The following is a 27,006-nucleotide window of genomic DNA, read 5'->3' as shown; positions in this document are numbered from 1 at the left end:
CACAGCAAAGCTCTCTGGGGAATGAAGTCTAGGGGCGGCACATGGATGAATAGCGGCAGCGTATGAATGGGCACATGAGCACAAAGTAAACAAGGCTGGGAAAAGTAAGCAGCAATATGATCCAGTTATGGCTTACACATTCTTCAAACATGACACATGCACTTTATTGGAGTTTATTAGAAACAAAGAAATGGGATGCATTGGGTCCAAATCAGCTGAAATACTCTGTCTGTGAGGAAGATGGACTCATTCTGTGTCTCGCTGTGGATCAGAAAACTGTCATGTGACCTCATGCTGCCCAGACCAACAACCTGCTGGTTCAGATTGTTACATGGATGGTTTAACTGACCATGTGAGTCTCTACTGTCCACTCTGTAGTTTTAGATGAAGCATGACTGGATAAGCACATGTTCAGACGTCCTCTGTCATGGTATCATATTAGTATCAACACATAATAAAACACCAGTGCCAACACAGTGAGACCAGCCACCGTGAATTATGATCACAGTCAGCGAGCAGCTGATCCCAGCACCGTGCAAGATCACTGATCTAATTAGCTCAGCTACGTAAATAGTAGCCAGTGTCGATGGCAGGCGGTTTTAGTGGAAGCCCTCTCATTTGTTTCCAGCGCTGGCAGTTGTTAAAGGAGAAGTTCACCCATAAATTAAACTTCAGTCATTATCTTCTCTCCCTCGCAGATGGAAAGTCAGGTGAAGATTTGCAGTCCTCAGAGTTTGTCAGCATTCTTCGTAACGAATGAAATAGACAGGGGACTTGTTTTTAAAATCTTAAAATACGACTGAGAAGAAACATAAAATGGCTCCAGTTTTAAAGATACCGTCGTTTCACCCATGACACCCTGTCGAGCTTCACACGGGGTGTGCACTAACACTTGTGGCTGAGCAGCTTTTTTTTATGGTGTCAGCTTAACAAGCACAGTCAATAATGTTGTTTCACTTGAATTTGGAATCTGAGTTATCTGTAGGTTATCCCAGATGAGGTGTTTGGAGCCCTTTTTGTTGTTGTTGTTTTTTTTTACATGACCCCATAAAAAGCGATCAACCTCAGCTGTTTACGGGGGGAATGCTGCCAAACTGTTTTGCTGTGAAGCTCCAGAAATGTTTTGTGCTGTACAAAACTTCACTCGTCTTTCCACCTGACACGGATGTTAGCAGATACTGACTGAAGTTTCATCTTTGGTTGAACTTACCCTTCAGCACTGCACATGATATTGTGTGACTGGTCAGATACTTGAATGCTTAAATGCAGGTGTAAAGTGATCGCAAGCAGCAGAGGTCCACCACATCCTGCCGACGGTTAAAAGAGAAAATAACAGAGTCAGAGCACTTCCTCGTAACTGAAACTCAGAAGAAACAGAACTTGCCTTTCAGTGATTTGTCACAGGCAGTAATGTGAAGCTTTTCCAGCGTAAGTTTTCTGATGTTGGCATATTTGTAAACAAATCATGTCGCCTGCACTGCCTGTGAAGACTCCCTTTACAGGAAAGGCCTGTTCTGTCACTTTAGGCACAGTTGCCGGCGCTGCATACTTCAGATGGCAGCAGGGCAGAGCGCTGTAGTTTAAGCTGATGCGTTGCCCGAAGACACCGCTTCTATAAACTAGGTCACGTAGAGGAGGATGATTTTCAGATATTAACAGTCAGATAGCTGGATCCTGGCTTGAAAGCTGTGTTTTTAATGTATAACATGTAGCGTTACATAATCTAAACAACTGACTTTTAAGTAAGCAGTTGTTGCCTCAAGAAACGTGTTTGTCATGTCATGATTAGGTTCTCGGCATAAAAAATGATCCTTATATCAAGAGAGGACACTCAGGTCTTAAATAAGTTGGTTTTAAACAGACAGAAGTTGCATTTTTCTCAGGATTGAAGACACATTTTAGTTAAAAAGTCCATGTAGAGATGTCTGTCATCCTGGGCATTAATGTGCATGAGTTTAAAATCCTGACATTGGTTTTCATTTTTTAGCGTCTGGTTCACAGAGACGTTCAGTTGGAGGGAAGTCGGTGTGGTTTAGAAGATAACAACCTGAGGCCTCTAGTCCTCCGTCATGGGATGTGTTTGCATGAAGGCTTTGTACATCGGGGTAGATAAAACACATCTCCAGTGAGCCCCTTCACCTCTATGTATCATGTAGCAATGATATCTATCTTTCATAAGGTAGCATGCTAACCAGCTAGCCACAGCCCATCCCGCCTCGTGATACCACTTTGGTTTAAGCCTCGTATAGATTCAGTTGGGAGATGTTTGCTACGCTCCACAAGCTCCCTCAGCACTTTTCAGTCTAAACAATAAACAGATTAATCTCACAAAATGTCGAGAAGGTAAATAATCTTATACACATTTTCCTTTTTGCACAAAAAAACATCTTCTGAATTCAGGTTTCTCTCTTTTAAAGAACGAAGACGAGCTTAGTTGCCTCGTTAACTCGTCGCACAACACACTTCCTTCAACACCATTTCTCACATATTGCACCTTTTGATAAATAGATAACTAATAACTGCATATAACCGTCGTGTAGCTACAATCTATTGCTGCGTGTTGTGCCACTTGTGTTTTCTATGTGCATCGGATCGTCTATTTATACACCAGGATTCTTCTGTGCATTCTCGCCCATAGATAGTAAGAGACTACATTCCCCAGAGATCTCTGATGCTGTGGTCACACGTTCCAGTGGCATCGACATGTTCAAGTGATTTTGTTTTCTTTTTCTTTTTTTTTCTCTTTTTAGTTGCTTCTCCATTTCCACCATGAATTGGTTCACTTGTAAACCGACATGTCTGATTGTGTGGGAAATTTAGAATAACCAGTTGTTCCTGTATTATACTTTGAATTTGTTTTTCTTTCTTTGCTTTCTTAAACATTGTTGTTTGACTGCCAAAATCAGGAAGCGATGAAGTGATGAAAATGTTACCTCGCTCTCAGATGAGCTTGATAAGCAGAACTAGGTGGTAAAGCAAAGAGCTGCAAAACCAGATTCGTCGCTTCTTATCTAGAAGGCCAGATATTATTGTGAGTAGGATTAGTGCATGCTATGCTAATATTTTATGGAAAGCCGATGTCGTCATACTTTCTTTTTCACCTGACAAACATGCCACAAAAGAGGAAGTAGCACATTTTAGTTGTACAAAGGAGCAGCCAGGCTACATATACATTTAAATATGCACTTCTGAAACCGAACCTACAGCCACCGAGTGTGTTTAGAAAATGTCACGGCTTTGCTTCCTGCTTGAAATGCCTGCCTGAATAATTGAGTGATGTTCAGATTAGAGTGAATATTTTCCATTATACTTTATCTTTTTGCTCCCGCACTTGCAGCACGCCTGTACCCACTCAGCTGCACCCTGAAGTGGATGTTAAAAATGTTTTCTGAATTCCTCGGCCCTTTTACTCCCTCCGCTATCAGCCTGTGTTTTATACACTCTGAACGTTCTGCAGCAGATGATACCAGAGGATCTGTCCAGTTTTGTGTACACAACGTTTTCATGTTTGTCAGTCAGCAAGAAATTCTGTTTTGTAGCCGTTTCTGCAGATTTCACATGTCGCTTTAGATTGGCTCGAGGAAAAAAACCCACTGGATAGTCACTACTCGCAACCACAGTCGCCACCAAAATGTTAAAGTTAGAGTGTAGCTGTAATGTTTTCGTTGCGGCGGACCTTTAGGTCAGGTGTTGTGAGAGTGAGCGTTAAGATCTTTCAGGGTTATTAACTCAGCTGTTAGAGGGTCAGTACGTGTGAAAGACTGTTGAAGGCTGTATTCAGTTAAAAAGTGTTTGTGACTGTATCATTTATTGTGCCAATTTCCTTATTTTTTTTTTTTTTTTATCTGTTCCTGCCACAGATAATTCCACCTGGAGGAAACACGTCATTTGATGTTGTGTTTCTCGCTCGAGTAGTTGGGAATGTAGAAAACACTTTATTTATTAATACGTCACATCATGGAGTGTTCACATACCAGGTAAAGGCCAAATTAAACATAAAGAATTATAAGTTGAATTATTAGTACTGGGGGAATTTTTGCTAATCTTGCTTTTCCATCTCTGTCCTGCAGGTTTTTGGGGTCGGGATCCCAAACCCCTACAGACTGCGGCCCTTCATTGGGGCTCGAGTTCCTGTAAACAGCAGCTTCTCACCTCTCATACACATCCACAACCCGTACAGTGAACCACTGCAGGTGACGTACAGCCATCAGAATCTGTCCTGTTAAAGTTTTCTTCAAAGGTGCAATATGAAAGAATTCTAATTTAAAGGATTTTTTAAAAAATCACTTAACTTGTTAAAGGAGTGTAAACATCACCAACAGTGTGCATCACTAGCTAACTGAGCTAACTAGCTGCAGCATACAGCAGCAGTTAGCGGTTACTCTGGTGATACGCTGCCTCCTGTTTGTTGGGAGTATGAACTCAACAAGTTGCCGGTTCTTACATATTGCACCTTTTTTACATTTTTGACTTGCTTTTGTGTGGACCAGCTGATTAATGTTGGTGGACTGATTTCATGTTTATGCAGAGGGTTCCTTTTCTGTGTCTTACTGCAGGTTGTTGAGATGTACTCCAGTGGTGGAGATCTACATCTAGAGCTCCCCACGGGTCAACAGGGAGGCACTGGGAAATTATGGGTTAGTTCCACACCTCAAGTGTTTTTCGTCTATTTTTAAGTCTGTTTTTTGATTGGAAGATGAGATGAGTCACTGTCACCCACGCTGACCTTCTCCCGACCTTCCAGGAGATCCCCCCTTTTGAGACGAAAGGGGTGATGAGAGCCAGCTTCTCGTCCAGAGATGTGGACAACCACACGGCTTTCATCCGGATCAAAACCAACGCCCCCAACGAGGACCAGTTCATCATCCTCCCCGTAGAGGTGGAAGTCACATCAGGTGCGCTAGTAATCCCTGTCAATAGGTTTATTTTGATACTGTCCTTTTTTTCTTGGATGATAAACATTTTTCTGCGTTTTTGTTTTTTGCAGCCCCTGGTATATACTCCTCCACAGAGATGCTCGACTTTGGTACACTGCGATCACAAGGTAAAGACACAACGTGTTGCAGTTTTTTCTGGAGCCGTCTGTCTCTGGGCTTCTCTGCTCATCCTCCCTCTGCTCTCTCTTCCTTTTTTTTGTCTTACAGATCGTCCCAAACTGCTCAATCTACACCTTTTAAACTCGGGAACAAAAGATGTTCCGATCACAGTAGGTATCCTTAGTAGCAGTCATTTTTAAAAGCCTGTCTCAGCCCTGTAACCCCATCCTTTATTTATGTTTTACAGAGTGTTCGTACAACACCATCAAACGAAGCAGTCACGATAGATTTCAAAGCAGTCACTCTGAAGGCTGGAGAGAGCAGATATACCAAAGTTGCAAGTATTAGTTTCGATGGTGGGTAGTGTTTTTTTTTTTTTTGTCATGTGTTAATGTTTGACTTGTTTGCGCTTTTTTGCGAGACACAAGATTAATAATAGCCGAAGGAATAAAAATACCTTTTCGTCATTGTCACTTTAAAAAAAAATTTCCACTGAACACAGATTCTTAAAAAGGACATTTTCTGCATTTAAAAAAAGTTGGCTGTAAATGTGAACTGAAGAGCTGCATGATGTAAGTTTCCTTTCTTAGGTCTTCACTGGAATACAATTATGTACCAAATAAAAAAGATATTCTCTAGAAGTAAAGGTGCAGTTTTTGGGTTAACAGTGTGTATTTATTTATATTATTTATTAGGAATGATCTGATGATGTGTTTTAGCTGGAAATGTTTCACTTCATGTCCGTACTCACAATTTGTGACTTTTATGGTATTTCACAACTTCCTCTTGTGAGGCCTCGTATCCTTTTTGCATTGAACTTATCGGCTCTTCAATCTTCTTTTTTTTTTTTTTTTTTTTTCATCGCAGCCTCAAAAGCAAGAAGACCATTTCAGTTCGCTGGTAAAATAACAGTTAAAGCAAAAGAAAAGAGTTACTCCAAGCTCGAAATCCCATACCAGGCGGAAGTTTTAGAAGGGTGAGTTGTCCCGTGGGCGGATTCGTGTTTTAAATAGAGGAACATATTCCTTTAGGGGTTTTTCTTGTGACACTGGTTTGTAATCTCTCCTGGCAGCTACTTGGGCTTCGACCACACAGCTACACTGTTCCACATCAGGGACAGTCCTGTGGACCCAGTGGACAGACCCATCTTCCTCACAAACGCCTTCAGCTTTGCCATCCGGATACACAACGTGTCCCTGCCCGAAGAGGCCAAAACCATGTTTAATGTGAGTGGGTTAACGGAGGGCCGGACCGATTGTGAAGTCTGATGTATGTCCAGAGGTTGATATGACATCACTGTTTGTTCCTCTAACTATTTTAGGTGCAGAACTTCAGCGCTCCCATCGTTATTCCCCCACATGAGTCACGCTACATCTTCTCCCTCCTCTTCCGGCCAGTCCGACCCTCCATCCACATCGACAGCAACATCCTGCTCATCACAAACGCATCAAAGTTTCACCTGCCGGTCCGGGCCTACACGGGCTTCTTAGAGGTACACACTGGAGTCTGTTGAGAAACAAAGTATTTTTAATATGTCGGTCATTTATTTACCACGACAGGGGCACTGAACAGTTAATCCCATGTGTTCTCCATACACGCTAGCTAGCAAACTGCATGACAGATAGAAATGTCTATTTCACCAGATAGCTGTTGCTGGATATAGTCCTGTTTCTCTGTGACGGAGTGCAGGAAGTGTGGTGATTGTGGCCTCTTAAGTTCAGCTCGGCAAGAAAGTGTCGAGTGTAGCAACGACAAAACTAGAGCATTTACTTGGCATGTGTTTAGCTCTGTTTTGTAGTTAATGCAAAATAAGTTTTCACAGAAATCACATTATGGAACTTTACATTTCTGTCTTGAATAGCAGATATCAAGTGGTGGAATTCAGGTCTTTACTAAATTGTAGCCACATATGTAGTCACTGTGTCTGTATGAGCGTGTGTCCGGTGGTAATGTGGTGTTTTGTTCTTTGCTCTGAACAGCCACTGGTCCTGCCTCCCAGTCTGAAGGAGAACCTCCTGGACTTTGGTGTTCGCAGTGCAACACACACCAGCAGCATCATATTTGTGGTGGTTAACAGTAATCCCATAGAGGTGAGATCACGCAGTACTCTGCACGTGTTACTACGTATTACTACTAATTATCTGACAACTGTCAGAGGATATTTTGTCCCGGAAGGAAAGTTTTGTGGTGGTCTTTCCTGTTTGTTGCACAATAGACTGTTCATTGTGTAAGGCACTTCTACAGATTCTTTAGAATGTGCTGACTTGTGCATTTGAATATTATCATTACAACTGCTGGACGTATTGCAACATACAGTAAGCCTTTATGTCAGCATGTTCATTCCCACAGCAGTAACTGTGAACAGTTTAAAATACAGACACATTGTTCACCACAACACACAAATCCTGGAGCAAAGAGAGTTACACATGTTTGTCCTTCGAGTTCCTTTGAAACTCCTTTCTGTCCTGCAGCTGGAGATCAAGTCCTGGCTGGTCACAGGAGACAGTCTGTCCATGGAGCTGCTGAAGACGGAGAGAGGAAATACAACAGTGGCTCTGAGTCGCCTGCGAGAGCTGCAGAACACTTCAGCCTCTCATCACAAAACAGTAAGACGTCCGCAGTGTCATTCAAACCTGCGTCACGCTAAATGTGTTAGAAATCCCAAAATCCATCACTGGGTCAGTCCAGTGCAAAGGCCCAGGACTTAATCTTACTTTTATAAAGCTTCTCATGTTCTGTTATGTGTTGACACTGTGTCACATGAGCTGCACCTCAACATGATGGTCATTTTGAAGGTTGCAGTGTTGTATTTCATTACACTGCAAACAAGGTGCATGGAAATTGTGGCCACAAGCCATGACCTAATCTGCCGTGGCACCACTCTGTGAGAAGGCAGTGACATTTTGTGTAGGTTTATTTTTACTTGACATTATTGGCCGTGAAATGTGAACAGAAGAGAGGATTTTTTTCTCCAAAGTCTGTCTGGTTTTTATAAAGCTCTGAAAGCCAACCAGTGTTTTTACCTGGTTAGATCTCTGCTCTCTGAGGTTAACAAAAAGCCGAAAATGTCCTTAAATATTGTAGAAGCAGATGAAACATCATAGTTTTATTAGCTTATTGCTAAAAATATAGCTTGCCGAAATTCATTCAAATGTGTTTGCGAGAACTAATCTTACTATTATTAGCTGACTTCCCGCTCACATTGGTTCAACGTTGTCATAACTGAGTAAATTGTACTTTCCATCGCTGCTGTTGTTTGTGTCTGTATCCAGCTTGTGTACTGCTGCTGCAGACGTGCACAGACAGCGACTGACAAGCACCAACAAGAACAACAGATGGAGGGAAAAGCAAAAATTTAAAAAAGTAGAATGCATTAGCAGACATTAGTAAACACATCTTTATATATATATACTCAACTCGACTTGCAATTGCAGAAAATAAAATGATGAAATAATGTAAAATAAATTAAAATTGTGCGACAAATTTAAGAAAATTGAGGCGAAGGAGAGAAGAATAACAAACTTTCAGGGCTGCTAAACAGCTGGAGTGTTTTTTAAATGTCCAAATAATGACATATTTTCCAATTTATGATTTTTAAAAGTAGTTAAGTACTTTTCCAAATTGACATCTTTAGAAATATGTAAAAGATGGGTTAAGTTCAAGACATATTTCATAGATACAACATTTTGTCAACATACTAATCAAGTTAATTATGTAAGTTTCTTCTGCTGAGAAGTTGGCAGTTAAAAATGAGAAATGTTTCAGCTGTGAGTTCGAGGTTTGCTTCCACGTCTGTAGATTATCTGTGCGTGTGCCTGCGGTGACACAGAGCCGGAGGGGGGAGATAACTTACTGCAAAGCGGACAGTTGGTTTAAACCACGACGCTTACAGCAGCTTTAATGCATTCACTTGTTCTGTGTTAAAGCATTGCTAGCTTTTGTATTGCCTTAACATAGACATTTAAGAGGTAACTTTGATGGTATAAATTTAGAAAATACCATGAGGGTGCCTGTTATCTGAGAGAACTGCGTGTTAGTTTTGCAATGCCACATATGAAAACTTTGAATCTCAATATTATGAAACCACAGAGATCACAGATGCAACCTTTTTTGAAGTCATGATGACAAACTTGAAACATCAGAATAACAAAGTACCTGACAGCTAAACCGCTTCCTGTGGAGAGTGCACTGCAGCCTCGGCACCGTCAAGTATTTTTGCCTGGAAAAAGTCAAGCAAAACTAATTTACGCATGTAATTTTTCTCCCTGCAGGTGATATTAGCATCAGGCTATTACGCAGCATTCAGAGTGACGCTTGTGGCCAAGGCTCTTGAGGGCACGTACGACGGAGCCGTGCACATAACCACAGATTATGAGGTTGGTAACCAGTCAGACCTGCTGCTCACACTGAACTCAAGACACCCTGCACCATTCTGTCTAGCGGTGAGGTTAATTTGTGTTTTGTGTTCCCTCAGATATTAACCATCCCAGTGAAAGCTCTCGTAGCAGTGGGTACATTAAACAGCTCCCCCAAACACATCGTTTTACCGCCGTCATTTCCCGTAAGTAAACATTTCACACTCGTCCTGTAATGACAACCACCAGAAGATGAGATAATATGCAGAGGCCCTTCTTTCCTGTTTCATATCAGAGGTGTTACAGCTTTTTTTGTTTTTTTTTGTTTTTTTTTCTTTCAGGGAAAAGTTGTTCATCAAAGCTACAGCATACAGAGCTCCTTCACACAAAAAGTGAGGCTCCAGCAGATCCGCTCCCTGACAGAAGATATACGCTTCTATTACAAACGGCTCCGCAACAACAAAGACGAGCTGGAGCCCAGGCGTAAATCTAAGGTAGCCCGTCCTCCCACCGAGCCACATCAGCGAGCCACACGCGTCCTTACGAACACAGACTCATTTACTTTCCTCCATCTTTTTCAGGTGGCAAATATTTATTTTGACGCCAGCTTGCAGTGTGGTGATCACTGTTATGTGGGGCTGCCATTTGTGCTTAAATGTAAGTTTTTCTTTTTTCTTTTTTTTTTTTTGGGGGGCAGCTTGTGTAACCAGGGCTGTACCGAATCACAGTCTGTACACTGGAAGCAGCTGTTGAGGTTTTTGAGAGAAAAGTCGAATGTTCTGCTTTTATTTCTGTCAGAAAACACAAACAATTTGGCAACCTTTCTTCTATGAAAGATCTAATTGGATAATCACTTACTTGCATTTCTGCAGTGCATACTGACCCGTGAACAAAAAAAGTTTGCTGCTCTAGTTCAGATTATGGAGCCTCTGTGCTGTAATTTCATATTTATAAGGAACCTATAATAAGATAACAATGAGTTTAGTATGTCTCTGAGCAGGACAGCAAACGATTATTTGACGGCAGTGATGATTTTGTCTTTTAAAAGGCTAACTAGCTACAAATAAAAACTGAAGCAGATAAAGATTGTTAGCTGTTTATTATCATTTCACTACATGCTTTTATTTACCACCTTTTTTAAATAAATTGTGACTTTTGGTCATTTTAACGCTCTGGAGTTTAAATGTTTGGTCACGTGAGTCAGAAACAATCCTACACAACCACCACTGGAATCTAATACTGCAAATTGTATGATGCTAATCTTAATCTGCAGCTGTGCAGGAATATTCAGAATGAATAAACAATCTCACTGTGGTGAGCTTCAAACTGTTCGGTACAGCCCTTTGTGTAACATTCAAATCTCACAAAATACGAGTCAGAACTTAAACTTAAGTTCTTTTCTTTCACAGCTGAGTCTAAGCCTCACGGGCTGGCCTTACAGGAGGATATCTGGGACGCTGATGTCGATCTCCACCAGAAACTCCTCAGGCGATGGAAAGAGCTCAAAGAGCGCTCGGGCCACAAGTAAGCGTGTTAAGATTCTGTGATCTTTGATTAAATTATTGTCGTTAAAGTTGTTGTTCCACACAGGCGAGCTATTTACAGAATGTCACAAGATGTTTCTTTTCTCGCTGAAGGGTTGAAGCTGTCTTTGAAGTCAACACGGACCTTCAGAAGAACGTACAAGCTAAAATAACGGCGCACTTGACGTGGCCGTCGGTGGTCAACTCCTCCCAACGAATTACTTTCCCCCTTACCAACACAAACAGCTCCTCTGTGAGTACAAACAAATCAGACTTTTGTTGCAGGAAAGTGTTGTTAAAGTTTTTGTGTGAAGTTGAGGAGTGACATGTTTTCTGTATCTCTGCAGGATGAGGAAGTGATCCTGCAGAATCCTGCTGACGTCCTCGTCTACGTCCAAGTTCTCCCCTTGGCCCTGTTACCCAACCCCTCAGTGTTTTCTGGAAAACTGGCCGACAGGTGAGACACCTGCACGCTCCTTTTACTCTATGGACTTTATTCTTGCTCTAACAGAGATCCTCTCCTATTTAACCTCCCAGGTTGCCGTTAGGAAATCTGTCCAACATCAACATCGACACAAACACCTTAGAGTTTCAGGTTCACAGAAATCAGGTGAGTGCTGCGCAGAATCAGCTGCTCGACATACAAATCGTCTTGATAACCACAGTCCTCCTGTCCGCGCTGGAGGCAGCATGTGGAGGTGTTTTTTCTCTAACAGGCCCTCTGTTTGTTTGTCAGACGTCACTAATGAAGAGCAGTACAGGCTTCGTGGAGGGATCAACCAGACCTTTTGTGTACAACCTCCTCCTGCTGCCCGGAGAAGTCAAGTCATTCAACGTGAGGTTCACTCCCATCAGCAACCACAGTGTCTCCTCCCTCCTCATCGTCAGGTACTGTCAGAACTAACCCAACGTCTGGTTTCAATTTGGATTTCTTGTAGTTTTTCTATCTTTAACTTATGCAAAGAGGATTAGCAACTGATCTGTGGGAGCTGATTGTGAACCTCTTAAAGAATAAAAAAAAAAAACAATCGATCAATCTTGAGTCAAAATGTGTTTCTGTTCTGAAATGGTGTGATTTGTTTTAGGAACAACCTCACTGTGATCGACACAATCGTACTTCACGGCCGAGGTACGACAGAGAGCCTGAAAGTTGCAGGGAAGCCTCCGGGACAAGGGAGCTCGCTGAGGTTCAAGATGACCGAGGCTCTGCTCAAAGACTGCACAGAGAGTGAGTCTGTAGTCCAGATCAGTGTGATCAGTTTGACCACTGGCCCCATTTACACTCACCATGTCCGCTGTCTCATATCAAGATAAGATCCAAATGTGATTTAAAGGTACAGTGTGTAGGATTTATATGCACAAATGGAATATATTTGGTGTTTTATCCTCTGAAAATATGAACTGTTGTGTTTTTGTTACTTCAGAAGGGAGCAGATCCTCTTTCACAGAGTCGAGATCAAATAGCTGTCTGATCTGCCACAGAACCACAGAATGACTGAGTGCTCAGAGTCTGTGTGACTGATCTATTAGGATGACCGCTGTGTTTATAACAAGCTTCTGCACAAAGAGTGTCATATAGCATATTAGCAGAACTTCAGGCCATTTTCCAGGACTGACTGTTAACGTTGTTATTATTAAGAGCAAAATGTCCTTGACTTATTCTGTCCTTATCTTTTGAGGGGAAACAAAGCCTGTGCATATTGTTAATACGTTGAGGCACTTCTCCCACATATTAGACACTAAATGATACAATAAAAACATTCATCCCACAAAATTGCATTAACGGTCTCCATATAACTCCATTAAATATTCTCCCTGTGTTTTTATTTCAGAGACAAAAGTCAAAGAGCCAAACTTCACCCTGAAGAGAACCTTCCGAGTGGAGAACACAGGCCTGCTCCCGATCACCATCAGATCAGCAGAGATCAACGGACAAGCCTGTGAAGGATACGGATTCAAAGTTCTCAACTGTCAAGAATTTGCACTTAAGCCAAACACTTCAAAAGACCTCATTATACTGTGAGTGCACACACACGTGTTGTTTCGCTTTGTGCAGCGAGCGCTTTCTCTGTGTTGGCATATACTGCATAGAAACTTCAGTGTGTGTGTGTGTGTGTGTGTGTGTGTGTGTGTGTGTGTGTGTGTGTGTGTGTGTGTTCCCCATCTCCCACAAGCTCTATTAATACTTGTCCTCAGCCTCTCTGGCTGAGTAAGCCCTCAGTAAGAGGATGAATCGGTTCTCTGTCTCTCTGCAGCCTCTGCTCTCTCTCTCTCTCTCCCCTCACCACTCGTTTTTCTTCATCACTCAAAGTTCAAGTCCACTCGCACGTATTTGCGCACAGATTCACCTCAAATATTCAAGTCAGGATATTTTTCTTCAATCGAGGTCTGCTGAAAAGTCAGAGTGACACCAGCTCTGAGGCTACGTGTTGTCCTCAGTAATAGTTGTGCTACAAGGTGCTAAAACTGTACCGGTAACTTTCTTAGTTTGCATTGTTTTAAAAAGAAGTTGCTTAACTTGTAAGTGATTGGATATAATCCGTATCGATAATGAAAGGAGGAGACCCGGTGAGCTGTTGGCAGCCGGCGAGCAGCTGAGTCACTGTGGTGAACGTGGCTTATCGCATCGTGTCGCATATCAGCTGATAGCGACCGGCGCCCAATCAATCAGAGCACCCTCACCTGAGGGCCGTGTTTTATAAGCATTACGAGGATGTTCCACTTATTCTGCCCTCTCAGAACTGTTTGTGTGACTGTTCGCTCACACCTTTTATGTCAGGACAAGTTGGACATTTATCACTCTGGTTGGTGCATGAAGTTTCGTTAAATCCCATAGCAGGTCTTTTTTTTTTTCCATTGAAGACGCACGTTGACATGTCGCAGTGAGAAAAGCACAGGTGTAAATAATGAAATGAATGTACTATTACAAGAGACGGGAGCAACAACAGACTGAATGTAAGCTGGTTAGACACACCTATGTCATTATCTAATGTACAAAAATGTTTAAAAACGCACTGTAAACTAATAATATACACAAAGCTAACTATTTAATTATTTTAACTACCAGTAAGTTATAAATAAAAACGCAGGGTGTACATGCAGGACCTGGACGTGTTGCACCAAAATGGACAGCAGCCATTATTAACATCACGCGCTGCCACACCTGTACAAACGCTCTTCTGTGATAAGCAGAGCTCAACTTTCACCTGAGCTCAGGTCTAATCATGCAAATTTGATGGAAACACCTGTGGAGGGCTCCGACGTTGACGCGTGTAAATGTCTCAAATGAGAGCCACGCCCAGCTTCACCGATTAGCAATCTGATGTTGATTAGCTCACCTGTTGCTCTAAACCAGCGAGTATTGACAGCACACCATCTTATTTGATAGTCAAAATCTGATAAGTCAGTTGTCTGACTCACTGGAAGGCCTGTTTGTTTCAGGTGGTATTCTCCTCTCCTCTTCCTTCCGCATGGACTTGTTACTGTTCTCTGAATATCCGTCGCCAGATCAGATCAACAACCTCCGAGCTAGCGAGGAATTCGAAAAACAAGTCGAGGCGTATTTTTATTTTTTTTCCCTACACCAGAAGGACAATGTGTGCAGCCAGATTGTTGATGGCACGAACATGGAGCAATCAAACGAGTAAGCTGATTTATCGCTCAAACACTTGCAGTGTCTGTTAGTCTTGGTTCACATGCTTACTATTTATGATGTGCTGAACGGTTATTCATCTTGGAAAATGACCAATATTCGGATAAGGAGACTGCAGATTCAGCTAGTTCTCAGAGGGGTTGCAGCGGGAGAGAACGGATACTGTAAACGCTGTATCGTTTACAACTTGTTGGACTTCTGTTATTAGTCCACAAGCCATTCTACGTGCCACGTTTAAACCCGTCCCACTCCGATGTTTGGTGTCACTGCTGCATAACAAACGGATATTAACAGACGTTAACAGTTAACTCACTCACACTTGTGCAACAGTTGCAGAATGAAGTCGAGCTTGTTGTTATCAAGAGCCTTTAAATTTGGATCCGAGTCAAGTGAAATTAACACCATGTTGCAGTGTCGACTTCTCTCATGCTGAACGTTTTGATGTGTCATAGCAGGAAATGACAACATAGGTTACACTAAGTGCCACAGACATTAAACCAGTCAGTCAACATGTAAACAATGAAAGCCTGGGACACAACAGACACACCCGAACGGATTGTAGAGATTCATTCATGTTATTAAACACACCTCTCAAATCCTCCAACTCCAAACAGCGGCCTCAAGGGTAGAGCCAGCATCTTTTTATCCAGAAGTCGCTGGTTCAGTTCCCCTGATCGGCATGTCGAAGTGTCCTTGGGCAAGATATTGAACCCCAAACTGCTCCTGAAGTGCTGGTCGGGTCATTATAAGCTTGATTTGGTCCTCCAGACAATCGGGGGAGAAATCTGGACTGGGAGTTTGGTCCGTACCAAAGAGTGGTCCAGATTATCTGGTAATGTGAGAGGTGAACTGATCACATCTCCCGTTTTGATATTGAGGATTTTAAATCTGGATATTTGTGTCAGTATCTCCCAAGCAGGACCACAGTAGCCAGTGAGGGAGGCATCCCGGAGCAGCTGACAGTGCTGCCAGGCAAACATTGGATAACTACGTGTGACAGAAATTACTTAAGATGATGAAAATCTCAACTCCATGTCTGACCATGTCTTGTTTTGTTGTTACACCATTGCAGCCGATTTAAAAATTGGTTCAGATTTTGAAATCCTGTAGTTTGAGCCCGGCCTCAGACAGGCTCGCCTCAGGATTATTCATTCAAAGAATTGTTTGTCATTCAGTGTTTTCGTTGAGTCACAGAGCTTTGAAACCAACCACACACTCATCATCGCTGGTCGGATCATTCAACAGGTCAAATGACTGTTATTTCATTTAAAAAACACATTCCTGATGCATCTGAACAACTAATAGATTCAAGAATCACTCAGATAGCTCCCAGGTCTTCACGCTTCTGTCCTCTGTCTGTCGTCAGGAGTCTTATTTTGTGACCACAGGTGGAATTGCAGCGTTCTTTGTATTGTTTGGAGCAGCTTTTTAAACTCAACATTTTCCACCGTTCTCACAGGTTTACACCGGACTTCACGTCATCTCGAGTGATCCGGGAGCTCAAATTAGTGACATGTGGAGGCTCTGAGTTCGTGTTTGTCCTGAACGCCTCCTTGCCTTACCACATGTTAGCTGCGTGTGCAGAGAGCCTGCCCAGACCGAGCTGGGAGCTGGAGCTCTACATCATCGTGTCTCTCATTATGAGGTGAGTGTTGCTCCGAAATCTGTGCTGTAGCATCAAGCGAGCGCCGCCTCAGCTGTTTCTGTGTCTCCTCAGTTTTATGTTCCTGTTGGTGATTGCCACGGCCTACCTGGAGGCTCAGAGCATATGGGAGCCTTTCAAGAGACGTGTGTCGGTGGAATCCAACTCCAGCTTGGAGACTGGGAGACCGTTTAATCTCAGGGAAATTGTGCAAATTCACAGTGATTCAAAGTAAGTGTAACATGGGAGCGGCTGGATGAGTGAATGACATCTCATGCAGTGACCGATCAAGCAAAATTGTTGCCTAAACCACATGACCTCGTCAATGTACACAATAGGGCTGCAACTAACAGTTATTGTAGATGTTGATTCATCTCAATTATTATCTTTATTATTTGATTGGTTGTTTGGTCTACACAGTATCAAAAAAAAATGTGGATCAGTGATTCAGTGTCTTGTTTTGTCCACAACCCGAAGAGAAACTCAGTTTACTGTCATAGTAAAACAGAACAAGTTTATCTGTGGCCCACAAAAATCTCTAAATAACGTTCCATCAGTCTGATTCAGTTGTTGAAAGGACACAACGAGAAAATCTTGAATGACTGATGCAGCATTGTCTGTGGCTAACCGCTGGCCGGCCCTTATCACCGGTCCCTCGGCCATCTTTGCATGTTAATCTTACGTGCAAATGATTTCAGCCCTTTTATTGTAGTTTCTCTCTTTGCATTTGAAAAGCAAAACTTGAAGGATCAGCTTTATTCTTTTTACTTTAATGTGCAAGGCCGAATGTTTTCCAAAAAAACAAAACACTTACAACGATGAATCAGTAACCTGAGTAGTGGCACGTTAATTTCAATCAAGTGTATTAAATCAATCGGCTGATTAGCAGCTCTAGCAGATTTTGTATTCTGCTGTATGAATACAGGTTTCAGACTAGACTCTTGCTTTACTTTATTACCACAAGCTGAGAAGGGGAAGGTTTCATTCATGGACGATAACAAAGGGATTTAGTAAATGTCAAGTACCAGAAAATGTCACGTGGCTGACATGAGATTGCATTTTTCGCTTTATTTGCACCACAATAAGCACATGAAGCAGTCACTGCCAGGAGCTTCACTTCTTTATCAGTCTAACAGGAAATCACCTACAAAAAACAAACTGTTATTTTCACACCATTACCACAAAATACAGCGACGAAGGGATTCAAAGGAAGTTGGTTGTAGCTGCAGCATGAACAGTGACATTTAAAGTTCTTTTTTACTGTGATTGTTTTTTTGTCTATTATTGTCTTGTTCTGTCTTGTTTTGCATATTACTGTCTTGACTGACCTCAGCAAAATGAATTTCCCTAGTGGACAGTAAAGCACATCTAATCTAATGAACTGTTCTGTCACCATTTCAGGTTGAATGATTTCAGCGACTCAACCCAGAACTCCAGAGTTTATACGTCCAGCAATGGAGCAGCTCGGATCGGAGGCCGACAAGGCAACAGCCGCACCTTATCCGACTCAGACAGCCAAGATAAGAGGTCCAGGATCGGCTTCACCCGCTCATCTATGCAAGCTACTTCCTCCCAGCCGACCAAAGGAAGCACAGCCTCAGGCCAAGAGGGCCCGCCGGCCGCCTGTCAGCTCACCAACAGGAAGGCTCGGAGTACAAAACAACTGGATCTCCACGGCCAAAGTTTAACTGGGTCGTCGTTGCCTCACAGAGGCCTCGGGCCTGAGGATGCAGAATATGCCAACCTGATAGGAGCCATGGACAACGACCTCGACCGTCCAGAGTCCATCAGTGCCGAGACCCTACAGGATCAGAGCTCTCAGTCTATACAAAACAAAGGTACATTTGTTTTGATCAGAGGAGAGCGGGAGGCCTCTGTAATCGTTTACAGCTCTTTGACGTATGTGTTCATATTGTTTGCAGTGTTGGAATCCAAAGGGAAGCTGCGGGGTAAAGCTAAAGCCCAGAGGAAGAAGGAAGAGAAAGAGAAAAAATCCACAGTAAAGATTCAGGGAGACGAGCTTAAAGACAACCTGGCCGACAACGACGACAGCTCCTCCACCACGACAGAGACCTCCAATCCAGACGTGGAGACGAACATCAAAGAGGTACGATGAAGTAACAAGTCCTGCGTTTTATATCACTTATATACCTGTACACTCTCTCCACGCAGCACTTCTACCAGAGATGGAGACACGAGACGCAAACACTTGCAAATCAACTTGATGTGCTTGAGACAAGAACACAAAAAGCTGAGGAGACTTGACTCGATGTACCAAAAACATTTTAAGAAACAAACAATGTTGTGCGTAGATGCACAGATAACTAAGATGTGCACACTGTCTCTATACACTAAAACACTCAACTGTCATCAGGAGGTGAGTCATAATTGTGCAAAATCACAGTTCCGGTAACAGCATCCAAAAACAAATAATCAGAACACACATATCAACACTCCACCTGGTGTGTGTTCATCTAATTACGCTTCACCTCCCAGGACTTTGAATTCAGATATTGGTTTCTGTCCAGTATGACGCGTCACATTTGTGTTTTAATGTGACAGAGCAGAGTAATTCAGGTCAAACCCAGGAGCGGTGATTTGAAGTTAGAGGCTTATCATGAGGCGTTTTGCGCAGCTGCACTTCATGAAGTGTTTGACGTGTATGATGGTTTGATTCATGAATTACAACTTCAAAAATGCCCTGTTCCATTGAAAAGGAAAGTGTTGGCCATTCTACCACGAAAAGTTTAAAAACAGCTCCGTCATCTACTGCAGTGCAAGTGTCTTAAGGATGAGCATGGTTTTTGTCATTATTTCTTCCAGGAGCCAGTGAAAAAGAAAGGAAGAACAGTAACCACAGGAAAAATCAAAGAAGAACCTTCAAGTTTCCTCATCAAACCCAAAACCAAGAAACCAGTAACGACAAAGAAAGAAAACCAAGCAGAAAAGTCCAGGTGTGTTGATTTAATCACAGATGATGGCTGTCGTCTTTTGTTTGTTTTGTTTTGTGTGTGTGTGTGTGTGTGTGTGTGTGTGTGTGTGTTTTAACAAATCTTTATCCCCCTCAGTTCTCTGGAGCTGCCATACGTAACACCGCTGGAGAACAAACAACGCAAGAGCTTCACATCCAAAGCTCTCTACCCTCTCACCAACATCCCAAAGACGAGACCTGTGCAGAAACAGAGATGTGAGTTTTCTTAAAATCTCGATTTAAATGTCGTCACCCCGCCGTCTGCTTCAGAACCAGATGTGTTTGTGACACGTGTGCTCTGACAGTAGATGGAAAGCTGGAGGACGGGCGCCCCTCTCTGTTGGCCAAACTGCTGTCCAGCGGCTCGGTTCCAGAGCTGGGCCACAGCAGCAGCTCTGAGGGGGAGAAGGAGTTTCCGTCTCCAGAGTGGGACGTGCCGCTCTCCAAAAACAGCATCCGTAAGTCCAGCTCTGAAAGGAATGCGGTGTCTGTCCAGTGTTCTCCAATCACGCTTGTAAAGTTTTGGGTTTCTCCTGTTCTCTACATGCAGAAGCTGATAGTCTTCAGCAGATCTCCCTCCAGACGTTAAACGCAGACCCTTTCCTGAAGAGGTCCGTCACAGCCGGGACCTGCTCGCCTCCACCCACCTCCCCGAGCCTGCTGTCCCGAGGCTCCTACAGCAGTGTGGTCAACAGTCACAGGTATCTCCTCGTCAAAGGGGCAGGAAAATGACCTCATATCGGCTAAATAAAGTGTATTTTGTTTGTTAAGGCATAGTCAACTTTCTCTTCTGATCAAAATTTCTTCCCCAAAACTACATAATGCACCTTTAATAGTTCTGAATAGATTAAACTTGATTCTTCTGTTAATGCACCTTGTAAGTGCATCATAAATTCAGTTGATTGTAACATTTATTGTTACAATCCAACAGGCTTTCTTTGGTTTAATGTATTTTAACTTTTAACTCAAAATAAGCCAGATTGTTGATGAATTTCTCTCTCCTGTTTGCAGTGAGGTAATCCAGAAGAAGGCCCCAGGAAACAAGTTGTCTGCAGCCACTCCGCTACCGGGCAAAAACGGGAACCCCACGTTTGCTGCTGTAGCTGCTGGTTACGATAAAAGCCCGGGTAAAGACGTGACAAACGAACCGACACTGTTCATTGTTCTTGAGGTGGTTTGTTTTACGAGGGAGCGCTAATGTGTTACGTGTCTCGTCAGGTGGCTCTGGTCCGGGTAAATCTGACCAGGGAAAGGGTCTGCCACACATGCCCTCAGTGGAGAGTGACAGCTCTGACAGGTAACGTGAGAAAATGAATAACTTATGTACATCCAGACGTGACATGGAGATGCAATCCCGTTGTGATATTCTGTATACGTTGTTCTCTCCCGTAGCTCTGGATTATGGAGTCCCATCGACACGGCCAGCAGTCCAAACTACCATCCAGCAAACTCATTCTCTGCTTTCGGACCCAACAACTCCTTCAACCTGACTGGAGGTAAGCTGCTCTGCTCACAACCAGAGGAATGTGGAGTAACTGGTGTAACACTTCAGTTCGAACGCAGCCAGTTAACAATGGTGTGTGTTTGTTTGTTTTGTAGTTTTCACTGGAATGAATCTCCCAAAGTCATCGGAGCCTCAGCAGAGCTGGCCTGAGTTCACCCCCCCATCCTCGTCCATCTGGGACATACCGAGCAACGACTCTCTGCACCACTGGCCCAGCAGCTCCAGCTCCCCGACTGCCCCAACTTCAGTAAGAGCGCGCAGATATTCCCTCTGCTCATGATAACACGGCCGTGTTCAGACCCGGTATCAACATGTGTCTGTAGTGAACGCCGCCAAGACGCACTGAGGATGTTTAACCTGCCATTGTTACACACACACACACACTGTTTCAACGCACAACTGAACTAGTAAACCCCATATTCGAGATTTTAAGACTTGATGCGTTTGGAGAAACTTCACCAAACAGCCACACTAAATTCTGAATCATTTGTGCCATCTTGTCAATTCCGCATTGAATACAAAACATGAAATCTGGTTCTTGTAAAAGGTCTGTTTGGGTCAGAATTGCAGTTCTTGTGTCTTACCTGCTAACATTTAGCAGTTTCAGCTGACTTCTCCACTTACATTAAGTATCTGCAGTGAACATGTCAAATTGTCTTCTTTTAACATTGTTGTCAGACTCCCTTAAAAAAATCGCTCAGTTTTGTGAGTTGTTCCATCAGGAGAATCTTATAAACTTTGTATAGTGCTGTGAAAGAAAAAATCTTAACTTCGTGGAACTTTATAGTAAGTTTAGCAAATGTTATACATTAAGTTGCTTCGTTCTTTTTGTAAAAATGTAAAAACAAACAACATTTATTTGCATGTAGAGCAGGGAGGTGAGATTCGATCATTGTCGGTCACTGTTAAATGCCAAAGTGTGACCTGAACTGATGGACTCAGACCCGTCCACTTGTAATTGGATCGGTCAGGACAAATGTTAGTACCAGATCTGAGAAGGTCACGTTATAAAAGTTCTCTTGTCCTTTTTCTTTTTAGTCACTCCTGGGAAACGGCCGCAACCCCTGGTCTGCCACGACGCCCTTCGGGAGCTCGATCTGGTCAACAAGCGCAGATTCGGCCTTACACCCTTTTTCCCCGACGACCAACTCGACGCCACTGACCGACCTGGTCAGCAGCCCCGCCCCGTCGCCACCGGCCTCCACCGAGATGAGTCGCACCTACAACCCGTGGAGCATGTGGCGCCCGACCCTGAGCAGACGCAGCTCTGAGCCCTGGCCGAGCTCCTCTGACAACGGCAATTAAACCGCACGTGACTGCACTTAACAGAGGCGCGTCAAGGATTCGACGTTCTCTGTGCGCTAAATGAAATTATTTTATAATCAGAGAATCCCAACAGAAAGCAATGTTACCTGAAGTGTAATGAGTTTGGTAGCCCGGTGCTGTGGGTTACCAACCCCGCAATTTAGTTCTCCGCCGCTTTTTATTCATTTGGGGGCAGAAATGCTAACTTTTTATTTGGATTTGTTTTAACAGGTGCCCCTCAACTGAAAATGTCTAAAGCATGGTATGTTGATGCCAGTGCAGACATTGTGTTGTTATAGAAAGGCTGGTCGTGACGCGCCCCCCTCCCCTCAAAGTTTGGTACATGGCAGAATCTTTCATGTTCAGTATTAATGTTGGAACAGACATCTTATCTTAAGCCATGTGTTTTTTCTCGATCATTTCCGTTTCTTATTGGATCTTATTGGTTTTCTTAAAAAAAAAAAAAAAAAAGTCTGACAAATCAAATTTGGAGTTAAATCGGTGCGCTAGGCTTTTTATTTGGCAGCAGGGATATTTCATTATCTGACATGCGATTCTTCAGAACACCAAAAGGCCCCAAAACAAAAAAAAAACTTGAACACGAACGTTCACGTTTGCCCATGTTAGAGCGGGCTCGGTCCGAAAAATATCAAAGCCTTCTGTGAGAATAAATTGGTCAGGTGATCATAGAACACTTACGTTTGAGGTTTGTATTTGTACATCGCCTCTGTTTGTCAGCCAATTTAAATAAAGGACTTCAGCAAGATTCGGTGGTTTTCTCATTTTTTTTATTTGACTTAAACCTGCAATAAGTTTTCTTGCCACTTGGGGGCAGCAGAAACAAGCAAATACAACATTAACAGGAGTTGATATGGTGACCTCGTTAGCAAACAGCTGTTTATTTAATAATATTAAATCTAATTAACTGTTTCTGTTCAGAAGCAGCTGGTGTTCAGAGCAGTTTTCAACATTTATGGCTAAAACTCGCCTGGAGTTCAATAAAAAATGGAGCAGCAGTTTGGGGTGAAATTTCTCTGAAAATTTCACATTATCTGAATTTACACGGATAATATTTCTGTTTGTTAAAGGTGTGTGTCAACATACATCGAGCGTTTTATCAGAATATAACTTTTTGGAGTGGTTCTGCCCTCTGAAGCATCAAATCTGCTGGAAATATAAATGTTTCTTTTTTGATTTCCAACAGTGCTGAGAATATTCAGGTATTCATACAGCACAGGAGAGTCATTATTATCCAAAAAAAAAAAATCAAGCGATTGTCTCTCATGTCATTTATTAAGATTTGTTAAAAGTGTGATTGAATTACAACCCTTTTTTTGCTATAATGTTGAAAATAAACAAAAAACTCAAGTAAATATCCCGGCAACACATTTCAAATATGTCCAAAATATTTTTTCACATTTGGTTGATACAGTCAGTTAATTTTTGAAGGTTTTAACACAAATTCTTACATACTGAACCTTTAACTCACTGGACTTTGGACCTTTTTCTATTGCAAAAAGGGAATATTAATGCATTTTGTCATTGGCAGGCGATCAGTAACATACCACCTCACTATGTTGATCCAAACATAAAAAGGTAAATACTCCTTTTTAAAGCTGCACAACATAAAAAGTAGCCACCTGTTCAACTTTTAATAATCAGTCAAGTCCAAAGTAAAGAATAGTTTGCAGCCACTTCACTTCCAGGAGTAAAAATGTTCGCCACATGTTTGCTGCTGCAGCTGCTGGTGGCAAATGTTCAGGTAAATAATTTAACACTGAACCAACATTTGAGAAAATATATCAAAACTTTATGTGAGAATAAATTAGTCAAAGAAGGATTACTTCTGCTATCTGTCAGCAAATTTAAGTAAAGGATTACAGCAAAATGTCAGTTTTTTATCAAATGTGCTAAAAGGTGATGAGACTCAGGTTAGCACATTATTGTATTTCTTGTCACCAAAGATTACTTCTTTAAAGGCTGTCGAAGAGACTCCATGAGTAACTGACCAAACTTGGCGGCATCACATTTCGCCAACACAAACACACTGTGGCTCTTCTTCAGCTCATTTGTGCGATCCAGCACCATCATGCCGCGAGCGATCGAGCCCTGCAGCTCCACGCGGACGGGGCACTCGATCTTTTCCGTCACCACGCTGCCGTCGATGCAGGCCGCCATCGCATAGGCGTCGTAAGAGACGAAGGCAGGTCCGAAATACACATCTCTCTTATTCTTCATGGCTTCTTTGGAGTAAGCCCAGCATTTAGACGTTATCGTCTTCATAAACCTTGCAGCCGGTGCGTCCTGATTGATCAGCTCTTCGAAGAACTCCTGCACAAGTGAACTCTGCGTCATGAGTTTGAACTGAACAATCATGCAGGGTAACGTAGTTCTTCACATGCAACACAACTTACCCACGTCAGTCCATTTCTGCAGGAATATTCCCAAGACGCCACGTACGTAGTGCAGAGATATTCTTCAAGAACGATGTATGCAGACTCTGGATCCATTGCAAAGTTAAACTCTGCACAGAGCGACACGTTTCCTTTTCCTACAACGACAAAATCTAGTTATACAACCCCACGTGTTTCACAAAGGAACGCTGTAATCATGATGTGGTTCTACCTTCCATGTTGCCGCCCATTATGTAAAGATCTTTGAGCTTCTGGGGGAAACATGGATCCAGTCTGACAGCCAAGGCCAGATTAGTGAGCGGGCCAAGTGCCACCAGGGAGACCTGAGGGGAAGACATTTTAGTGAAACAACACCGGAGGGCAGCTGCACGTAGCGGACAAGGGCAGGGCGGTTCTCACCTGGTTCTGGTTCTCCGTCACCAGCCTGATCATTGCACTGACCGCATGTTCTTTCTGGATTTTCTCCTCCCACTTGGGGTCTTTTTCTTTTATCACATCCCCAAGTCCATCAGTTCCAAAGTGGTCAGTAGGCGAGCGACTGGCTCCAACCAGAGCAGAACCAGAACCTCGGAACACTGGAATCTGCCAAAGAAACTTAAGCTTAGTGCAGTTTTCAGTGGGATTTGTGGACCTGACTCGTGTACTTTGGAATAATTCAATGGAAATATTGTTATTTTCCTCATACTGTCCGTTGCTGCAACACCTTTATTCACCCGCTGCCTGAACGCTCCATTTCCTTGTGCCTGTCTCTTTAAGAGTCCCCCCCCACACACACAAAAAGCCCAGTCTGCTCTTATTGGTCAGCTCTCAGAGGCCTGAGCAGGCACCGCCCACCCTGAGATGAATCAGCCTCACAGAAGTTCTGACGACTCATTTAAAGGCCCAGATTTTAATGCGGGTCTCTATGGATCAAAATGTTTGTTTAGATTTCGAATCAAAAAGAGGCTGAAATCTCATTTTCTCTCTACAGTGTTGGACCTTTAATAGCAGTCAATCAAAAATGGCTGTCGCAGATCTGTACTCAGCCCAGCTATTTAGTTGTTCTATCAACAATGCCCAACATCTTTCTGACTTTAACCTTCGTAAACCTTCACTGTGGCAGATCAGAAAACAGTTGTATCATATGCAGTTGTTGTATGTGGTCATTTAAACAAAGCTTCAGTAAACTCACCCCCTCACGCTCACAGACGGAGAGCACCATCAGAACGTTCTGACACACATTATCAACCGCCCCGTTCCCAAACACACAGGTGACACCCACGACCTCGACGTTGGGCGCCGCCAGGGCCATCATTATGGCCTGAGCGTCGTCGATGCCGCAGTCTGTGTCGATGATCAGCTTCTTCTTCTCCATGGTGCTGCAGAGATACAGTATAAGTCCTGCGACTCTGTGGAAACAGCAAAATCATGGCTGTAAAAAATGTCTTTTGTGCAATATAAAACTTAACTATAATGCCATAAATCATAATACATAAACACAAAGTTCACAAAACTCAAAAGCTCACAAAACTCTGAGGCGTCTGAGGTCCAAACTGCAGTTTCTGTCGTTGTAACATTCGACTATTTCACCATCATTCAAATGTATCTTCTGCCAGATGATAATGCAAATATGCAAATCATGCTTGTGTCTTATCTTAGCAGGTAAAAACCCCTCTGACATGATGCCAAGACAAACTGAGAACATATATATATATATACACACCAAACTCATACATTTATATACACTCAAACGGAGGAATAACCTCATGCGGTACTGTTGTGTTGATCGATATAAAAATAGATTGTTATTCTGAGTTTTGGTAACAAGAAGTGACCCATGCTTGAGGTTTTAGCACAACAGTCCTGTGTATTGCTTGGAACATATTACATGTATTTATTATTAAATGTATTTGTTTGACTTGTTATTTTATTTTACATTTCACAAGATCTTATTTTCAATTTCTCTGTGTCTTTTGTAGACACAGGAAGAATTTCTTGACGTTTGCAAATCTTGTTATGCCTGTATTGGGTTCAAAATCTGAAAATCATTACAAATAAAAAATAAAATAAAAAGCTTTTTGACTTTGATAGCTTCCCACGATATTCACCAAGTCTACAAAAACTGAGCAACTCACAACACTCGAGCCGGTACGACAACACCGAGGCTGCATTACTGTTCTTACTGCCTCTATTTAGTGCAGTTATTTCAGCCAATAACACAACAATATACCGTCTCTAAACATTATCAACAAAATAGTCGCACCGTTTTGCAAATAAGGAACTATTTTCCTCGACTACTTTTAGAAGATTTTAGTTATTATCGTGTTATTTCAAAGGATTAAAGTTTATTCCCCAGTGAAAATCAACTCTTACCTTTAGTCAGTGAAGTTTAAAGAGTCACCGCAGCAGCGCCTCTGATTGGTTTAAACTGTGGGACCATTCCATTGTTTACTCACACGGGGGTTGTAGACACTTTAAAAATGACCCGTTTACATCAGTCGAATTCATATAATACAATGAAATGCGTTTATTTTTCAGTGAAATTACGTTTTAATGTGTTCGTATTGTTTACTTGCGTGTTTCAAGTTATCAATAAGCTTCAGTTATCTTTGTGCACCCCCGGTT

The 27,006-nt window shown here is 42.6% G+C and overlaps 2 protein-coding genes across 4 annotated transcripts in view; one reads left to right on the top strand and one right to left on the bottom strand.

Annotated features, from left to right (window-relative positions):
* tmem131 (transmembrane protein 131) overlaps nucleotides 1-22,754 on the top strand; it is a 31,935-nt gene extending 9,181 nt beyond the window's left edge. Inside the window, exons 6-41 of one of the 2 annotated variants that reach the window (XM_037113567.1) lie at nucleotides 3,861-3,977; nucleotides 4,071-4,193; nucleotides 4,557-4,637; nucleotides 4,745-4,895; nucleotides 4,988-5,044; nucleotides 5,145-5,206; nucleotides 5,284-5,392; nucleotides 5,904-6,012; nucleotides 6,109-6,262; nucleotides 6,358-6,528; nucleotides 7,016-7,126; nucleotides 7,508-7,642; nucleotides 9,308-9,412; nucleotides 9,511-9,597; nucleotides 9,733-9,885; nucleotides 9,973-10,048; nucleotides 10,801-10,915; nucleotides 11,029-11,167; nucleotides 11,262-11,371; nucleotides 11,452-11,524; nucleotides 11,651-11,802; nucleotides 12,000-12,142; nucleotides 12,747-12,933; nucleotides 16,026-16,211; nucleotides 16,284-16,439; nucleotides 17,610-18,046; nucleotides 18,131-18,315; nucleotides 19,032-19,162; nucleotides 19,277-19,395; nucleotides 19,488-19,637; nucleotides 19,730-19,880; nucleotides 20,191-20,306; nucleotides 20,398-20,476; nucleotides 20,572-20,675; nucleotides 20,779-20,930; nucleotides 21,722-22,754. In XM_037113567.1, the coding sequence (XP_036969462.1) occupies nucleotides 3,861-3,977; nucleotides 4,071-4,193; nucleotides 4,557-4,637; nucleotides 4,745-4,895; nucleotides 4,988-5,044; nucleotides 5,145-5,206; nucleotides 5,284-5,392; nucleotides 5,904-6,012; nucleotides 6,109-6,262; nucleotides 6,358-6,528; nucleotides 7,016-7,126; nucleotides 7,508-7,642; nucleotides 9,308-9,412; nucleotides 9,511-9,597; nucleotides 9,733-9,885; nucleotides 9,973-10,048; nucleotides 10,801-10,915; nucleotides 11,029-11,167; nucleotides 11,262-11,371; nucleotides 11,452-11,524; nucleotides 11,651-11,802; nucleotides 12,000-12,142; nucleotides 12,747-12,933; nucleotides 16,026-16,211; nucleotides 16,284-16,439; nucleotides 17,610-18,046; nucleotides 18,131-18,315; nucleotides 19,032-19,162; nucleotides 19,277-19,395; nucleotides 19,488-19,637; nucleotides 19,730-19,880; nucleotides 20,191-20,306; nucleotides 20,398-20,476; nucleotides 20,572-20,675; nucleotides 20,779-20,930; nucleotides 21,722-21,988 (4,953 nt within the window). In that variant the 3' untranslated portion in view covers nucleotides 21,989-22,754. Of the gene's footprint in view, nucleotides 1-3,860; nucleotides 3,978-4,070; nucleotides 4,194-4,556; nucleotides 4,638-4,744; nucleotides 4,896-4,987; nucleotides 5,045-5,144; nucleotides 5,207-5,283; nucleotides 5,393-5,903; nucleotides 6,013-6,108; nucleotides 6,263-6,357; nucleotides 6,529-7,015; nucleotides 7,127-7,507; nucleotides 7,643-9,307; nucleotides 9,413-9,510; nucleotides 9,598-9,732; nucleotides 9,886-9,972; nucleotides 10,049-10,800; nucleotides 10,916-11,028; nucleotides 11,168-11,261; nucleotides 11,372-11,451; nucleotides 11,525-11,650; nucleotides 11,803-11,999; nucleotides 12,143-12,746; nucleotides 12,934-16,025; nucleotides 16,212-16,283; nucleotides 16,440-17,609; nucleotides 18,047-18,130; nucleotides 18,316-19,031; nucleotides 19,163-19,276; nucleotides 19,396-19,484; nucleotides 19,638-19,729; nucleotides 19,881-20,190; nucleotides 20,307-20,397; nucleotides 20,477-20,571; nucleotides 20,676-20,778; nucleotides 20,931-21,721 lie in introns of both variants that reach the window. The other variant, XM_037113566.1, reaches the window with a different exon arrangement.
* si:ch211-201h21.5 (uncharacterized protein LOC555526 homolog) lies at nucleotides 22,434-26,875 on the bottom strand. Of its 2 annotated transcripts, none has more exons than XM_037113570.1 (6): nucleotides 26,755-26,875; nucleotides 25,574-25,790; nucleotides 24,802-24,984; nucleotides 24,614-24,725; nucleotides 24,403-24,539; nucleotides 22,434-24,319 (listed from the first exon to the last, which is right to left on the bottom strand). In XM_037113570.1, exons 2-6 carry the CDS (start codon nucleotides 25,754-25,756, stop codon nucleotides 23,954-23,956), a joined length of 981 nt encoding a protein of 326 aa, XP_036969465.1. In that variant the 5' UTR covers nucleotides 25,757-25,790; nucleotides 26,755-26,875; the 3' UTR covers nucleotides 22,434-23,953. The 2 variants fall into 2 exon arrangements, with proteins under 2 accessions (XP_036969465.1, XP_036969464.1); XM_037113569.1 differs by lacking the exon at nucleotides 26,755-26,875 and having other exon boundaries at nucleotides 22,434-23,878; nucleotides 23,925-24,319.
* Nucleotides 26,876-27,006: the final 131 nt, after the last annotated feature.

Source organism: Acanthopagrus latus, chromosome 11 (genome assembly GCF_904848185.1).
Source record: "Acanthopagrus latus isolate v.2019 chromosome 11, fAcaLat1.1, whole genome shotgun sequence".
NCBI classification, from domain to species: Eukaryota; Metazoa; Chordata; class Actinopteri; order Spariformes; family Sparidae; genus Acanthopagrus; species Acanthopagrus latus.
This window is presented reverse-complemented; position numbering and strand designations above follow the sequence as displayed.

Coding starts and splice junctions, on each gene's coding strand:
- si:ch211-201h21.5 (XM_037113570.1), bottom strand. CDS start 25,756: ATGGAGAAGAAGAAGCTGATCATCGACACAGACTGCGGCATCGACGAC. Junction 24,540..24,613: donor AATGGGCGGCAACATGGAAG/GTAGAACCACAT, acceptor TTGTCGTTGTAG/GAAAAGGAAACGTGTCGCTC. Junction 24,320..24,402: donor GCAGAAATGGACTGACGTGG/GTAAGTTGTGTT, acceptor TCACTTGTGCAG/GAGTTCTTCGAAGAGCTGAT.